At 37.1% G+C, this 18,426-nt stretch overlaps 2 protein-coding genes across 2 annotated transcripts; both read right to left on the bottom strand.

The window, feature by feature from the left end:
- Positions 1-2,654: 2,654 nt before the first annotated feature.
- LOC112569053 lies at positions 2,655-3,473 on the bottom strand. The gene is made up of 2 exons (XM_025246701.1): positions 3,171-3,473; positions 2,655-3,007 (listed from the first exon to the last, which is right to left on the bottom strand). The coding sequence occupies exons 1-2, from the start codon at positions 3,385-3,387 to the stop codon at positions 2,661-2,663; spliced, it is 564 nt and encodes a 187-aa protein (XP_025102486.1). The 5' UTR covers positions 3,388-3,473; the 3' UTR covers positions 2,655-2,660.
- A 206-nt stretch (positions 3,474-3,679) lies between these two features.
- Positions 3,680-5,985, bottom strand: LOC112569587. The gene is made up of 5 exons (XM_025247408.1): positions 5,892-5,985; positions 5,461-5,595; positions 4,966-5,166; positions 4,503-4,562; positions 3,680-4,058 (listed from the first exon to the last, which is right to left on the bottom strand). The coding sequence occupies exons 1-5, from the start codon at positions 5,965-5,967 to the stop codon at positions 3,814-3,816; spliced, it is 717 nt and encodes a 238-aa protein (XP_025103193.1). The 5' UTR covers positions 5,968-5,985; the 3' UTR covers positions 3,680-3,813.
- Between the last annotated feature and the right edge of the window lie 12,441 nt (positions 5,986-18,426).

Here is an 18,426-nt window from a genome sequence, read left to right as displayed (position 1 = left end):
GACTGACAACTGAAATAAAATCTGCAACAAGTGGTCCTTATTTTTAAAATTTTAGAAAAGAACTCTCGAGGGGCGCAAAATGACCGCCAATCTATTTTCCCTTTGTGGTAATTAATAATCAAAACCTGGCTTACCGACTGTGAAATGAAGCAAACACACGGCAGTTGTTTCAAATGCCAAAGACGTTAACAAATGTAAACATGTCTACTCAAGTACAGCTTCGATTTCTCTTTCCAACAGCGGATAGTGTTGAGCTATTCACAATTATTACCTGCTTAACACACTAAGAAAAGTGATGAGACATATCGGTAAAATCCTATTACTATTTATTGCATTCTGTGATGGTGGTGATGAATGAATAAACATAGGCAGCATTTCTTATCTTTTCTTTTAAGTTTTAATTTCCAACTGTCACACCCAGCAACAACAAATTATCTCCACGGTTTATTGTAATTAAATATCTCTTAAAGATATAAAAGTCAAAACTGTCACTGACGTTTAACAGTCTACTCATATCGAAAAACCCTGATCACAAAGAAAGGATTAAAAACTGTTTTAAAAAACAAACAACTCATGTTCTGCATGTGTGTGTTAGTGTTCGCGAGAGAACGTATGTGTTTCTGTGCATGTGGGTGTGTGTGTGTGCTCGTGTATGTTTGTCATGTGTGTGTGTGTGAATAAGAAACACTTTGCCGACTACAATTGAAAGTCTGAAGGCCTGAGTTTGAGATAATAATTAGTGAGAAAAAGAACTGCCCTAACCCTAACCCAAACCCTGCATGGTGAGAATATTTACAGCTGACAACAGAGGTATAAAAAATTAGTAATTAATAAATAAGCTCAAAGGAATGAAACACGTACTGCAGGAATATATTCATCAATCTTATTTTAATGTCTGTCTTGCACTTACAGCACTAGCTTGACATTAGCTTTTAATAGCAGCAAAATGTACTTTATATATATATTATATCAATAAAAACATCATCATTAGGCATCATGGACAGTTTTCTTGGTATAAACCTTTCATACAGTCAACTGTATAAAGTTGATTGCTGGCCTTACTGTGGAAAGTACTGCTGGTTCTCTCCCTGTACATAGCATGCAAGAAAAGGAAGTTTATTTATCTTTAACCGAACGATGGGATGGACACAAGAAAAACTTTATTTAAGTGGTTTTACACACCTAGACAACAAAATTGTACAAACAACATTTTAGGTTAACTAAGACAGTTTTTACACTGCAGCTTCTCGATACAAGCATGACTTTGTCCATGGGTTTATCGTATAAGCATTTCATTCCTTCTAAATAAGGAAAAAACTTCAATATCTCCTTATTTCTTCATAATTAAAAGCACTTTACATGTTACCTTATTATGGTAAATGCTTACAATTTTTCAAGCTCATAATGTGACATGTTGCTCGCAGTGCTGTAGGAAATCAGACTGTATCACCATTCACCTCAAGATCTTTGCTGAGTTTGTTGTAAGCACACATCTTAATGTTTTAATATTATTACAAACATCCCACTATCTCATATTGCGAGAAACAATTTAACAGCGCTGAAATTTTGTAAAATGATTCCGGACCGTACAGGAAGTCTGGAACTGATTAGAACTGATCACACTAATGTAAATTAGTCTAGAATTAATGGAACACACTGGGAAACATTAAATAATTGCTTTATGATTACTAAAATACTCTGTGAGAATGGGAAGAGCTGCAAGACTTCCGGTGCAATGATCACGTGCCACATCACTGATACCAAGACATTTTCCTGAAACTTGAGATCCCAGTATCCTGGACATCAGCACTACAACAAAGATTTTCAAATCATTTTGCATTGTAATATGGAAGCTGACCACATAAAGGTATACATCCCCTCATCACACACACACACATGCACATATACATACACACAAACACATTTACGCACGGACACACATCTAACTGTATTTAATCACAGTGTTCTCTCTGCCTTGGAGGTAAAGTTGCCACTTATGTTCAAGTTGTCCCCACAACCAACTTTTCAGTTCTGCCTCGTGTTTAATACTGTAATCAGACATTAATAAGTATGCATTGGCATACATAAACAGGATGCATGGAATACATAAACATTTACAAAGAGCAGTTTGTTGTAAAACCTGTAAACTTTTATTTTCATAATTATCAAAAACATTATCCACTATTTTTATTAAAAATTCAGTAAAATTAATATACTTATAGCTTAAGTTTACTTACTTTTTTATGATGTTTGTTGTCGTCGATGGCATTTTTTTCAAACAAGAAAATAATATTTTAAGTGTCAATATAAATGTGATTGCTATTTTTCCAAGTACTCTCCGCGATTTAAAACGTTGTGTGCGACAGCCGGAGTAGATAAGTGTAGCCCACTCTACTGGTATCTGTGTGTGTGTGTGTGTGTTCTCAATTAAACTTTCCTTTCACTACATAATCTCACATACTCCACAATAGTTCGGGTGATTTCGGGTCTGGTTAGTAATTGACGATCTCTTCTCTCACCCCGTCCCACCCGCACTTCACTTCCTCCATGCCCATTTTGAGGGGAAAAAACCTTGGGTGAGATGAATGTTAAAGTCAATTAAAAAGCAAAACCGAGATCACCTGAGTTCGATTTTACATATACACAGTACAAACAACATCTCACGAGTATTTATTATTTGTAAGTAACTTACCATTCAGTCCGATCCTGAAAGTGAAAGGTAGTTCACCCAAATCATTGCTGAAAACAACCATGAACTGAGCGCCGTCATCAGCGTTTGTCACATTGATGACAGTGATGTTACAGATGATGGATGCAAATTTCATGCTTTCGGCAGCACACGATGTTTGCATTCTGTCTTTAATTGGCTCAATGGAGTTGAGTTTGAGTTTGTATGTCTTGACGTTTGGTATTGGATATGCTATCATCTCAAAACTTACATGACCGTTGCTATCGCTATTGACTACAAAGGGAGAGTAACCTTCATCTGTTTTCTTTCTCGGAGCACCTAAAAAATATATATATAATTACAAAAAGCATGTAAAATTCTTCCATATTCTTCGCCTTTAATGAGCTAAATTAATATTATAACTTTTTATCAGAATTACTGAAAAAACTTGTTTCTGTTAGTAATAGTATTAATATTATTTGTATTGTTAAAAAATACTTACAAGGAACAAGTAGTCTGACCGTCTCAGTGTAGAATACTCCTGTTGTGTTAGCAAACTCACACCTGTAGTCACCTGTGTCTTCACATCGAGTTTTCTTAATAATATATCTTAACTGTCTACTCTGCATCTCATTACTGGACCTGCTAGCGAGCAGACGGTCGCCATCAACCACACTGATGATGGGAGTTGGTGTCCACGTGTCCGACTGACACACCATCTCCACTGTGGAGTCCTCACTGGCGCTCACTGTCCTGTTGTGAACACCATTGAGCAGGAACAGATGATCTGAAGAAACAAGATCATTTAAAAATATTTTTAATAAAAAAATGAAACACTTATTCTTTGTAAATGCTGGTAAGTACAAACAAGCTCTTTCCACTACATTACGAGTTTTGTCACCATTGTCGTCTATGACCTTTCTTTTAAGGTAGGGGCAAAGGGGCCGGTGATAATTGTCACCTCTCTTGGCTGGATGTAGCGACACATCTCGATGGCTGTTTGACCGCTGGACAAAGAGTTCATTGTAAACATGATAAGACAGTAAGAGAAATGGTCCTTCCTCTCCGCCAAGACACTATGTGGGTGGGTATCGGTCTAGTGATTTATCAGTTTTATGTTATACTGTTATATGTGGTTATACTGTCTATTTGCCCTGTCTAACTGATAACTGGTTGAAAGATATGGGTTCTTCTGTAAGATCGCAAGTTCGCAAATTACAAGAATAATTAATACTGTTTAACACATCATGCTCGTAAATGTAATAAACATCGTAAAATGTAATAAACATACCTTTAGCAGAACCAACCTCACTAGTGGCTGAGCTCTGCTCATCTGCACTTTGTGTCTGTCGGTCGTCAGAGACTAAAGATGTGGTTGCTGGTGTTGACGCTGTGTACAGAAGATTTCAAGACGAAATTCTCAGCTACACTGGCACAATTTGCTGTCTTTATAGACATCTGATTAAACTGTCATTGTCTTCTTGACCACGAATGGGCATGACTGTTGGTCTGTGTGAGTGTGCGCGCGTGCGTGTGTGTTTGTGAGAGTAGAAGGGTGGAAGCGTCAGAAAAATAATAGATAAGAAAAGGTAATCACGTTGCCGTGTGTGTCAGAGCTCTAGCCCATGAGGCTTTTCCGAGACCTCACTGTTGTCACTAAGCTTCCACAGAAGAGCAATAACATATTCATTACATTAATTACAAGATGAATTTTCATAAGAAACACTAGAAAATCAACACTAAAGACAACTCGACAAAACTCTTTGATCATAATACTCTTTCATGCATGATGTTCTATCTTGAAATTTAATGAACAAAATAATTTAAAACGTACCGTTATTAGTCCTAGAGGTCTGCCCTGTGTACGGAATGACTGAAGGCAAAGTCTGTGTAACTGTAAACCAAAAACTGCCTTTTAGAATGACCTTTATCTAGTCTCGCTTTCTAATGACAGCGCCCTCATTAGCTCAACACCAATGTGCAACTTTCTTGATGACTACCACAGTAAAACTCTACTGTCAGTAAGCGTGGAGAGGTAGAACTTATAATGAAAAAGAAGACACTTCCGTGCAAAAATGAATGCCTAATCATAACAAGCAAGCCCCTAAGAGTAAATTACTTCATCTGTATACAACTTTACCTTTAAATGACTTTTTGTTCTGATGAGCTCTTTGAGCCATAAGTATCTATAATATTTCCTGTTTTGTTACAATTATTCCTAATTATTAAAGTTTGCATCCAAAGTTATGTTAATGTTCATAAATGAAAACTGTACCCAGGAAGTCTCGCCAGCTTACGTTTTTCCTCGATAAGATTGCAATTTCCAGAATCGCTCTCGCCCATCATCTGACAGGTGTATGTCCCAACATGCTCGGTGTTAGCGTTGAGTATCCGGATGTTGATGTGATCATGGTAAACAACAATGTCGTCCTCGTACTTGTACCCATTATCCACCAAACATTCGAGTTTCGGAGTCCACATGCAATCTGCCACCACCCCTGGTGGTAAAGACAAACGAGTTTTTGTAGCTGCTTGGTCCGACTACTCTTTTAGACTCAGCTCATCCATAAGACTACCAGGGTGCTACTCTATGCATGACTAAAAAACAGAACAGCTCCTCCTTCAATCCCAAATGTTTCTCAATGAGTAAGGACTTAAGTAAACAATAAGTGTGAGTGAGTCAGTAAGTGGGAACGTTTGTCAGTGCTAAACCCTTTATACTTTGGTATGTTTACTTGGTCTTTTCTGTCCCCCTTTATATATATATACGTACTGTATCTTATAATATTTACTTGGGCTTTGTTCTCCTTTATCGAGATACACAGCGAAGTCTATCTGGAGAGCACTAATGTTGACGTGGAAGTAGCAGGTCAGCAACATGTCAAATGCGTTCAGACGACGGATCCCACATGATGTTTTCTTTTTTGCTGATTGATTAAATCACCATGAAAAGATTTGAAATAGAGAACATCGTCATGCTTAGAACAGACATTTACAGCAAACAACATTTACTAAAGAAACTTCTATCTATACACAGTTGCGAGCACTACACAAGGTGTCTAACTCCTTACTGTCACGTGTGAAATGCACAACATCACAACTAAACATATTACATTTTTTTTACCCTAAAGGAACTTTTTGTTACAATAGGTTAGGACTTTACTATATCAAAAAATCAATAATAAAAGTATGTTACGCCAGATAACGAGTCTCATATACATACCTTGTGATAAACTCTTGGATTCCGGAAAATTTGTCATAACAAAGGCCGTCAGCAGCAAAAGTTGGATGATCGCCATTCTCTGCAGCAGACTGGAGTAAATAGTAGAAACCTGACAAAAATGTGCATGTGTGAGCCAGCAGTAAACACTTTGCTCAGGGTCAGTCTTGATGTATGATGTATCAATTTCCGCCTATTTCTTCTGTCAGTTGTTTGACTGTCGGAAATATGTTTTACATTCAAGAACACAGGCAGTTAATACTGATAGTCACTGACTAAAGCACACACGCCCATCACATGTCAATGCAGTGACTATAATAATCCGCGACATTCACACACTCTTGCACATCAAAAATTTTCGATACATTCCCTAGTTTAGGAACCATTTAATCTCGATCTTATCCATACAAATACATACTACCAATTTGTATCTGCACATTATATGTTTATATATATAGTGATATGATATATGCATTAACAAAAATTACAATATTATTTCAAACATACAGTATTATGTATGTATTAATGCAATGTACAGTACTGTACAGTACAGTAATGTACATTGCTATGGACAGTATTAAACACTATAAATACAGTACCTACTATTCAAGGGTAACTCTGATAATTGAACTGTTTGTGTAGTGTGTTGTTACAACGGCTACTACATTGTTCTCTAGAAGTAGACATGAGGGAATGAATTTATTACAAAATGTATTTTGTTCTCAGTAGTGTTTTTCTTTTCAAAACTTCTAGGAGCATCAGATTGTAATGATCATAACGACCATTCAGTTTTCAAAGCTTGACTGTAGTCAGGAGATGAGTAATTTTGGAAACAAATTCACAAAGCCGAAAACTATCATAAGGATCTTGCAAAAATGAAAAATGTGGATCAACATAAATATTATCTGTAACGCCTAATATGATATTTTCTTTCAACTTGAAACTAAGAAGCATATTTTCACATACAATAACACAAAAGGCAGTGTTAATACCGATAGTCACTGACAATCCAAAGTATGCAAGTCTGTTTGAAAGAACTTATGTGACCTTAGTTGTGACATTTGCTCTACGACTCAGTTCTTAAGAGACAATCAACAGTTTTAACCCTTGTCCAACTGCCTACAATACCCTCATCAGCTGCGTTCCATAAGAGTATTCCCACTGCAGTTTACAAAGTGTTACTAGATACAGTCTTCAGACTATCATAGGCAATCAAGTCGGATTTACTTTAGGCGATTAGCACGTGTCAAGGCTTTCCCTGCCGTTCATAAGTATATCCGTTTGACTTTAAGTCAGTTGATCCATAATAACATCCTTGATTTCTCTACCCACCACCACTCTGTGTGTATCCACTCACTGCTTTGTTCAAGCTTTGCTATAGCATAGCTTGATCACTCTCAATTAATCTTCCGCTTTCCACATGCTGCTTTTTCTTGTTTATAGGTAAAATCTCAAACAAACTGAGTATATATGTGTAACTGCTCGTTACTTTTTTTGACATCATTTTTCCCAGTCACAAATATTTTGTGCACAGCTACATGTAATCGTAACTCTTCCACAATTAATTTCGCTTTCTAACCGGGCATATGCCGAGACTTCCTGGGTTCGTTTAACTACTGGACACTGAAATATGATTTTCTTGCAGCAGTGTCCAGTAGAAGTGGAAGATGCGAATAGGACAGTCTGATAGTTTCTCATTCTTCTACTCTAAGTCTCTGCCTCGTTAATGTGAAACTTGTTCCACAAAATTAAAACTGAGCATGGCAGTCGACTAGATGCAAGTCCTTTTTTCGCACTTCATTTTGATTCCGGAATTTTATTTTGTATTTTAAATTACATTGCTCGATTGGACAATATTCCCATTCCTCGACTTCTTGACTGAGTTTTACTTTTTGTTCGTTTCTTGTTTTAGTTTCCATTCATTGTGACTTGACAGCCCATTGCTAATTCCTTGATAATTCAAAACACCTTTTAATTAAATGCTATCTCTTTATGGTAATTTTTTTTAATTTTGCGAGCTGATAATGCGACTTTTGTTGTTCACTATTTATGTGTACATGTATGTGTTTCGTCTGATCAACTCTACATCACGTATCAAACATACAGAAGAAGAAATGAAAACAGGAAACAAAAAACAATTATGAAGGCTTAAGAAGTAAGGAAAGAAAGAAAAAATCTTGTGAAAATAGAAACCAGTGTGGACTGTACTCATACAGTACGTGCAGACCACACTACGTGCGCACGCGCACACACACACACAATATCGTATTAGAGTAGTGATGGACACCCACTGGCTTACATCCAATGCAGACAACTGTAGTATAAGACTACTAGGGAGGGACATGTGCAGACAACTGTGTTCATAGCCTGTCTGTTAGGCAGAGTAGTGTCCCTTGTAGGAAAGGGCCGAGATAAATGTAGGATTTATATGAGATCACACGGGTATGGGTAAACATATATATATGTGTGTGTTTGTAAATTAAAGTTTTACACATTTCTTTAATCAATCCCAAGATTAGAACCTTTGTAATAAATGGCCTGCTTTTGTATATTTAGATGCAGCTGTTTATATCATGCTATTTAACACGTAGTCTTTGAACTACTTAAATTTTAAAAAAATTACACTACCTTGAATTTTAGTTTTGCTGTTCTATGACAAGCTAAAGGGTTATGGTAATCATTGAGTGGTCTAGTCTATGTCCAAGTTCAATCTAGTAAGCATTTTGAATTAATTTGCACAATTCTTTTGCTGTCTTGCAATTCCTAGACAGAAAATTCGAATTAAAAAGCATATTGATAACAAAACAAAAAATAAGGTCCACATTAACAGAAGAGAATACTTAGGAAAAAACTAAAGAAACCCACACTGTTTGTTACTAATGCATTCGTTTTTAATATGTGCACCTGAAAATTCACACATAAAAATGCAAAGGAAGTATTGTTTTCTGAAAAAATATAGAATTTTCAATTTTACATATATATAAATATAAAATAAATTACATAGAGGGGTAATATACAAATGCGAGAAACAGGAACACACAATGTGTTACATGCAACTTTATTGTCTCTTTAAAGAAACTGATGAAAAATAGTTTTTGTTATTTCAATAAAAATCTTTGTAACACAAACAATGCAACCTGTTTCAAATAAAAAATTGCTGATCCTAGCTTTGCTTTATTAACCCTCTCACTAAAATAGATCAAATTTATCTATCCACGCTCCCCTACCTCTTTTAAACCCGCGAACTGTCAGTCTCTCTCACTGCTCCCTACCCCCAACACACACACACACAAGCACACACAAAGCATGTTCAAGCCTTAATAAGCCTAAAAAGCTAAATTGTCGACAAACTTCTATTATCATCGTCATACCTCATTAAAGAATGAACTGCGATGAGCCACCCGCAGACTTTAGAGCTGTCCACCCGGGTTATTGGGACTTTGTGTTTTGTGTGTTTACTTTAAACAGTTACTCAGCTTTAAAGTCCGGAATCTTAGTCAACTTTAGTGTAGCCTTCTTCCATCATGTTGACCAGCCACCGAGGTTAATAATTCTTCCTTTAGGTCACACCTTGAAAATATCTCCTTTTCAGTTTCGGTCTGAGTACTGTTGTTCTGAATCTTGTACTGACCACTAAGAGTGTTAAACATCTGCCATGCATCTCTAAATGTTTCCTGTTTTTCACTGAAAATTACATTTGAGCTTTTCTTTTCACTTTATTTTGGTCCCGCGGGTCTCCTCTCTAAACTTTTTCTAAGTTTTCTTCTTGTTCTATTTTGTACCCCCTTTTAAAAAAATCTTGTTCTCATTTATGATTCTTCTAGTGAATTGAATAACCCAGGGATAACTGTTACAACATATTTGACAATTTTCATAGAAGTGATCATGGTTTTGCAAAGAATGTAATCAGGAACAATTTCAGTCGCAGTTTACATTATCAGAAGAATCAGTCGATGAAATTGCATTGAACGGCATCAATTTTGATAACGAGATTCAATAAAACTCAGTCTAAATTTACTAAACTCAAAAGAAAATCACCCTAACTGATGAAAATGAACTATTACAACATACTAGCAATAGAGCAATCATTCTCGAGGAAAATTAATTGTTTATTTTACACTATGTGAAATAAGCCGGTTCTTTACACTTAGTCACCTTCCTGAACCATGTATTAAGAGCATCAGTCATCACACACATACATGCGGATTAGATACAGCAAAATATCAGAAGCCTGTGGTTATGTAGTCTGCCATGATACCCCAGTTCCACCCTTCAGGACATTTTGAACAAGGTAGATATTGGCAGAGCAAGAACTGTCAAACATCAAGTTGACACTTTCATCTTCCTGACTTGCCTCAGCCGCTCATTAATGATGCCAATGATCAACCCTGCCAGAAGGTGCTTGTCTCCCCAGCGGCCAGTCGACACAAGCGAAGGTATGTGAAGGTAGGTGTATGATAGTCTCATTCTGTTGTTACTGCACTTCACGAACCTTTACATGTCCTGTTCTCAGTGCAGTTTCAGTGACTGGTGAGTCCTCTTCCTCCTCTTTGTTAAACTTCTTGGGTGCATCTATATGGCTACATACATACAGCATGAATATCGTATTAGGAAGCTCTCATTAATACAATTCATGATAGGAATTTCCTGCATGGTTAAATGATGAGAACAGCGTAAAAGAAAGAATTGTAAAAGCGATGTGTTCTAATAAAAAAACCGGGGAAATAAAAAATAAAAATAAAGAATATTAAGTCAGAAAACAGTAGTGTATTTTGAAGAACAATTCTAAGATTTTGATATATTCTTGATTCTGAAATATACTCCTCATAATTCTCTAATGTAATTTACCTTGTTTATCATACAAAGAGATAATTGCACAAGATCATCAATGGTGATAATTATTTTTTGAACGTGTACATACCTCAGAGTCAATAGACCCATTACATTTTTTTTAAAAACCTCTTAAATACCCTTTTTCTTGTGTTTTGTTCCTCAGTAAAGGCCCCAAGGGGAGATGTCGAGTTATTAATTGATTAACTTAGTCACACGTGGTTAGCAGAGATGTAAGCTATCTGATCAATAGATCACCTGCTTCTGTGAAGTATTAGCTTTTTGTGTTTGTTCATCCTTTAGACCACCAGGAGACGTATCCATTGCTTATTTTAACTTCAGTTTAGTTGCACGTGGTGAGCAAGTAGATGTCTAAACTATTTTCTAGTCAGAACTATAAATACATATCACCTGCCACTACAATATGTCAGCTGCGCCCTACTGCTCAGCTAACTATAAACTCTGGTCTACCTGTACTTTGTTGTAATTCCAGAAGGCCCCGTCAACATTTCTCTCATCATCTTGAATATCATCGACACCTCGTTCTGAATCCCGGTTCTGAAAATGTGGTTTGAACGAAGTGTTATTACTGTTTACTGCTATTTGGTGTTTACTGCTATTGTTCTCAGTAAGGTTGTTATTGGAATGTTTATCACACTTACCACCATCGTTACTTCATCATCATCATCACCATTACAACAAAAACAATAGTAATGATAATTATCATCATTAACGTTTTTTCCAGGGAAGATAATGCAAGTGTGAGTACCAAAATCAAAGAGTTTTATTCTGATATAGACAAGAAATAATAACTTTAGTGAAAGGTAACTGCAATACTTTTAAATACTTAACACCTTAACAATATTTAATAAATCTTTTCAACAAGGTGTGCGGTTCGCCAATGAGCCGCTTATTTATTTCGGGTCCTTGTTGATGTGCAGACTCTTCACTACACAGGGGAAAGTTTCTCTTTTCATTTGAGAGTATGTACAATGAATGTCACATCAGCAGTGTTATTTCTTTCATCTTAACATACACTCCGCACCCACCTACTGTCAGCTGGACTACAGCAGGTAGTGTGTCCACTATGGCGTGGGACGCTTGTATTAATTTGTCCTTGGCGACTTATAAGCTTGTCATCACGTGCTTTATTGGCCTTATCGTCTGTTTCTGTCGAGTTCTCGGTTAAACTATCGGCCAGAACAAGAAAATTGTGCATAAGAAGATTTCTTGTTTTCGTTATACAGGAATTGTCTTTGTACAGGTGTCTTCAGTGTACAGGTGTCGTTGTTATACAGTGCCATTATACAAATACCGTAGTTGAGACATTCGTCCTTAAAAGAGGGAGGATGCAGATAACAGAACTTAAAATTACTGATACCGAATGGCCCAAACAATAAGATATTTGCAGAAAAATCTTTATTTTTTTCTAATCTTACTTTACATTATAAAATGCTTAGTCTGATTGTACCTCACAAAATATCACAATGTAGATCGCATATACAAGCATCACATGTTTCATGATAAAAGTCAATTTATATGTCTAGTCTTTCTTATCATCTCTGCACAATTTCGTAATGTAATATACGACTCTTTTTTACTCTGTGTTCTATGCAATTAAGCTATATTTTAAATCCGTCCGAGTAAAAACTACCACGAGCTTAAGGCTGCTATTCTAGTGGAACTTGTACTTTGCAAGATAAAAAACATGTGAATCAGCTATCAAAAAAAGCCTTTTAAATCTGCCCATCCCTCTCTCAAAATGAAAGCGGTTCCTTACCATGTCTGCTGTTTGTCTTCCCCTACAACCGTCAGGTGACTGACAGTAGTTAGACAGTCTTCGTCATCCCCAGGTATCGGCTGTGTGTGATTTCATTGTGACATTCATCTAGTTGGCTAAAATCAAAATATTTAACACACACACATGATGTTGACCCAAGTATCATTGATTCAGATGCTAAACATATTCTGCGATAAGAAGAGGGATTCTCAACCCCAGAATCTGTTTGCCTTTACTCGCATATCGAAGAAAAATGTGGGTATGTAAAGGGATAGGGAGGGGGTGACAGAATCATATCTAAAGACGGCAGAGATAGACTGATAGACTGAGAGAGAAAGCTGGTAAAGACAAAAACGATAAACAAATCAGTGTGAAACCTTTTACTTATCAGTTTTATGGACTCCGGTTTACTGGTGTCGTTCTCTTTACGAGCCGTTCTTGTTTTCTGTCTTCTGCAAAATCAAGGACTTGCTCAAGTTTAGGTCGTCAGTAAATTTCCAAGAACATCTCATATCAATTCTACGTTTTTCCTTGCGTTTGTATATAATACTTCACTTACAAATTGATGCAAATGACGAAATAATCGAAGGATAAAATATTACATGACAATGCCAAAATTACCTCCTCCTACATAGCACGATGATTACAGCAATGATAATGCAATTAGTACAACAGACAGAACCACAGAAGAACCACATGAATCACAGTGTTGCCCTGGGTTTCTGTATCCTTGTGTTCCTTCTCTTCTCTCGCTTCTGGACCAGACCATAGAAAAGACATTGGTCAGACCGCAAGTAATCTTTGTACATAGAAATATCTTTGCTGTACTGTTTCTAAATATAACCATGTTTTTTGGTATTGGAATCCTAAGTTCAAACATAAATCTTCTTTCAGTGGTTAAAAGAAGCATGAAGATAATAAGAACGTTTTATTAACGACTTTTAAAAGAAATCTCCCAACCAACAATCGCTTAGTCGAGTAATAAATTTTCATTTCACTTTCACTTCCATAAAAAAAAAAATTGCACTGTATGTTTTAAATATTCATTTGTGTGTACAAAACGTTAACCTTTTCGGCCGAAAATAGATTAATAGAGCTGATCGTACACGATTATTAAACTAATCGGGAAAAGCAACAAAATAACAACAGATCACGAAAATTGGTGAGACTAACACTGTTTAGCACATCATGGTCGTAAATGTAATAAGCTTACCTTAGTAGAAAGTAAGCTCACTATCGCTGAGCTCTGCTCATCTGCACTTTTGCGTCTGTTGATCGCTAGAGAGTAAAGATGTTGGTGTTTGTGTTTTGTACTGTTTACAGAAGACATCAGGATAAAATTCTCAGCTACACAGCCATTCCGTCTTTCTAGAAACTAGCCTTAATATCGACTAGTAATAGTAGTAATATTAATTCAGTGTTTGGGAGGCCCGACTATATCAACATCAATACTGCTGGTTACATGCATGTTAACAGTGGGTGGCTGTACAAGAGCAACATCTAAATTATGTTTTAGGATTCAACTTGATAGTAAAAATATAATGGCATTCAATCTTAAGCGATTATTTTACACTATTGTGGTGTCCTCTTTCAGGCATTCTGTTATGTATCGAGCAACATTAGTGGCCACTTTCCGTTAAGGTTCTTACACAAAAAGTGAAAACATTATAAGAGCAGTGTGGCAATTAATTTTCCAAGGAGCCTCATGAGAAATTGGATGGTTTTAGAGGGCTGGACTAATATATTAACTCCGTTTTACCCAATAATGTATATATAGTATAAATAACTGAACGGGCGTGCGGGCCGGTCAGAGACAGGAGGCGGGCCTGATGCGGCACTCGGGCGCCCCTTGCCCAGGTCTGTTATAGAGGTAAGGGGAACTTATAATAAAAGATTGGGATATATCTATTACGTAGGACAAGTATTCCTGATTTGTTACAATTATTCCTAATAGTTCGCATCCAAAGTTAAGTTAGTTCATAAATGAAACCTACACTGAGAAAGTCTCGTCATCTTACTTTGTTCCTCAGTAAGACTGCAAGTTCCAGGATCGCTATCGCCCATCACCTGACAGTGTACATCCCAACATGCTGGGTGTTAGCGTGAAGCATCTGGACGTTGGTGTGATCAGGAGTGAACATCCAATGTCGTCCTCGTACTTTACCCAGGGCCACGTAACAGGTAATTTTCGGACTCCACATGCACGATAACACTGTCACTGGTGTAAAACCATAAAACAGACTTTAACAAAGACCTTTGTAGCTGCTTCGTCAGACTATGTTTTGCAAATTAATTCATATGTTTAGCTATTAATAAAATTACCAACAAAATGACTGACAAACTAACCAGCCCCCACTTTGTTGGTGTCAACGGCTAAGCACCCAAGTCAGCATCAGGTAAAACAGGAAGTAAGTGATTTGGTGCGTTGATCAGTGTTGAACCATTTTAAAATAATATTTTATTTTGTTATGCTTACTTAGTCTTTGTTCTACTTTATAGAGATATGTATTTCTATATTTTGTGATGTTTACTTGGGCTTTGGTTTTGTTCCTTATAGAGATACACAGTAAAGTCTTTCTGGAGAACACGAATGTTGTCGTGGAAGTAGCAGGTCAGCATCATGTCAAAGGTCTCCAGACGACGAATCCCACATGTTGATTTCTTCTCAGCTGCTTGATCGAATCATCATGAAAAGATTCAAATTAGAGAACATGTGCACGATTGCAACTACTGCACACCACACAAAGTTGGTTAAATCATTACTGTCAGGTGTAAAATGCACAGCAACATAACTAAACACATAACATGTGCTGGTCATGAAGAAACTTCCGATCTGATGTGGTATGACTTTTGCTATAGCAGGCTAAAGAGTTTGTCGTCGCATTTAAAACGTGGTAGCAAGTGTGACAAGTAGAACCACTGGACCATGGACTGTGTAGGTTTGACTGCTTGCTGTCTGCAAAGACCAACGCTTAACCACCTGAGAAGTTCTCCGCTGTTAGTCTCGGCGAATGTAACTAAATGTAAACTTAAACCGGAAGCTTTGTACACACCTCCATTGTTTTTTAGATACTTACGAAGCTTGATGACCCAACCTTTTTTGCTATTCTACGGCTTTCCCTGCGGGCCATCATATCCATTTCGGAACAGCCGTGACACGTCGCGGTGGCCACTTCACCGCAAAAATACAAAAAGAAAAAAATAAATTAGAGCAGATATACCATTTTTTTTATTAGAAACAAGTTGTACTTGCCATTATTTTATGTACTAAGGTTTAGCTGGGTATTTGAAGTTGTTTTTCTTGTATGCTAGCCGAAACCAACTTCTGAATGTCCGGGTGCATCGTTAGAGACACCAAGTACAGAGCACTGAAATCGAAATCGCGGGAATTTCGTTCCAATCGAAAAAAAGATGAAAGATGGGAAACGCCCCGATTACTCACGTGGGGATAAATACTTCTTCTTCCCTTTTTTCTTTTTTTTTGGGGGGGTTTTTTTTTCCTGCCATTTATTACTAACATGCCGATTTCACCTGCACTGTGGGCAGAAGTTTCGCGGGCCGGATGGCACCGCGTCGCGGGCCAGGATATGCGCCGGCGCGGAGGCCGTAGGTGGCATCCCTGTATTAGTAGTTAAACTGGCAAAAATCGTTCTTCCAGCGTCTAGTAATACAAGTTATAACTGCTATAGTTGCTCATAGTGATTGGCTACTTTCGGGCATCATACAGAATAGAATATCCGCTTAATAATGTCACAATATATCGCAAAGGAAATTAAAATACATACACACAGTGATCAATCATAAAAGCCAACGTTACACAAGATAAAGAGTTTCATAACAATGCCTTGTACCAAACTCTTGGATTCAGGAATATTTGTCATAGCAGACGCAATGAGTAGCAAAAGCTCGATGATTGTCATTTTGTTAATGGACTGCTAACCTGTGAATAAATGGGGAAAAAACGTTGAAAAATAGGCATCTGTCATCAATGAATCTGATAATTCTGCGAGTGCTTGTGTTTGTGTGCTGCACTGTGTGTCAGACTACACGTGTTACTGATTCAATACCAATACTGGGTTTGGAGATTACATTAAATTCTTCATGTTTAGCGTGTTCGTCTCTCACAAAACCCCCGAGAGGTGGACATAGATTGAAGGCAAATATAGTAGCCTCAATACTTTTACCTCCAGTCTAAAGTTCGTCGACATTGCAAATTCTTACAGTAGTGCAAGGGTTGAGGAAACAAAAAACTACTTTGACACTTTAATTGCACTTTTCCTACCTCCTAAATGTTTTGGGGCGTAGAGTAAGCAATTCGTTAATTTCCAGAAAGTAGAAAAAGCTTCGTCTTCTGCATTTTGCGAGAGATGAGACCAACAATAGAATAGTGAGGATAATCGAAACTAATTAGGCCCCGGCCTGGCGTTCACACCACTGTGATCGCAACCCTGCTGTCTACTTGTTAGATCTCCGTACCCTCACCAGCTATAATTCTACAGATATCCATTAAGTAAAACATATGTGCTTACAACACACGAACCTTTACACATCTTCAAATGAACTGCAGTCGCTACCCCATATCCTCTCGAACTGGTTCCTATCTACTCTTGCTTTTACCTCTATCTAAGTAATCGCCGTTTTCTCCGTCAAGGACCGCTTACAATGGGCTCTAAATTAAAAGTCTTTAGTCATGTTCAAACTGCTGCTTATAACCATCAACACCAGAGCAAAATTTTAAACAACATCTGTATCTTAAAGCAGGAGTCCCTCATTAGTGACTGAAATCATGAGAGAGAAGCAACGGAGCTCCTTACATGACGACTGGCACAACGCAAATTTTTTTACTCCTCTCCATCTATAACTAATGAAGACGGCTATCTCGCTCCTTCCCTTCTTCAATCTTTTCGCGTCGAAGCAGAGTGCTGGACAGTAGATTCAGGATATGTGATATCACACCGGGTGACGTAGGTACCCATCTAGTCGATCAAATGAAACGGGGCCATTACAAGAGCATTTGAGTGAGCATTTGAATTAGTTTTGCAATTTCTTTTGCTGTTCTTGCCAATTCTTAAGACAGAAAAAACTTCGAATACAAAAAGCATATTGATAACAAAAAAAAATAAGGCCACATAGCAACAGAAGAGAATACTTAGGAAAAACTAAAGAAAAACCACACTGATTGTTACTATGCCTTCTTATTTAATTGTGCACCTGAAAATCACACATAAAAATGTTCAAGGAAGTATCTGTTTTCTGAAAAAATATAGGAATTTCAATTACAATAAGTAAATATAAAATAATGACATAGAGGGTAAGTATACAAATTGCGAGAACAGAAACACACAATGTGTTTAACATGCAACTATATTGTCTGCTTTAAAGAAACGTTATGAAAAATAGTTTTTGTTATTTCAATTAAATCTTTGTAACACAAACCAATTGCAACCGTGTTTCAAATAAAGAATTTGCTGACCTAGCTTTGCTTTATTAACCCTTCACTAAATAGATCAAATTATCTATCCACACTCCCCTACCTTCTTTCAAACGCAACTGTCAGCTACTCTCACTGCTCCTACCCCCACACACCACACACACACAAGCACACACAAAGCACGTCAAGCCTTAATAAGCCTAAAAGCTAAACATTGCGACAAATTCCTCATTAATCACGTCTACCTCATTAAAGAATGAAACTTTCGATGAAGCCAGAGACTTTATAGCTCTTCCACCCGGGTTATTGGACTTTGTGTTTTGTGTGTTTACTGTAAACAGTCTACTCAGCTTTAAGTCGGCGAATCTTAGTCAACTTTAGTGTCCTTCGTTCCATCAATGTGACCAGCCACCGAGGTTAATATTCTTCTTTAGTCACACCTTGAAGAATATCTCCTTTTCAGTTTCGTCTGAACTGTTGTTCTGAATCTTGTAACG

Source organism: Pomacea canaliculata, linkage group LG7, assembly GCF_003073045.1.
Source record: "Pomacea canaliculata isolate SZHN2017 linkage group LG7, ASM307304v1, whole genome shotgun sequence".
NCBI lineage: Eukaryota > Metazoa > Mollusca > Gastropoda > Architaenioglossa > Ampullariidae > Pomacea > Pomacea canaliculata.
This window is presented reverse-complemented; position numbering and strand designations above follow the sequence as displayed.

What these genes read in the sequence shown, in the direction of transcription:
- LOC112569053 (XM_025246701.1), bottom strand. Translation starts at nt 3,387, where the DNA reads ATGGTGTGTCAGTCGGACACGTGGACACCAACTCCCATCATCAGTGTG. An exon ending in GGTCAGACTACTTGTTCCTT is followed by an intron (nt 3,008 to 3,170) that starts GTAAGTATTTTT and finishes TATATTTTTTAG; the next exon opens with GTGCTCCGAGAAAGAAAACA.
- LOC112569587 (XM_025247408.1), bottom strand. Translation starts at nt 5,967, where the DNA reads ATGGCGATCATCCAACTTTTGCTGCTGACGGCCTTTGTTATGACAAAT. An exon ending in TAAAGGAGAACAAAGCCCAA is followed by an intron (nt 5,167 to 5,460) that starts GTAAATATTATA and finishes CTTTACCACCAG; the next exon opens with GGGTGGTGGCAGATTGCATG. An exon ending in GACCTCTAGGACTAATAACG is followed by an intron (nt 4,059 to 4,502) that starts GTACGTTTTAAA and finishes TTCTGTACACAG; the next exon opens with CGTCAACACCAGCAACCACA.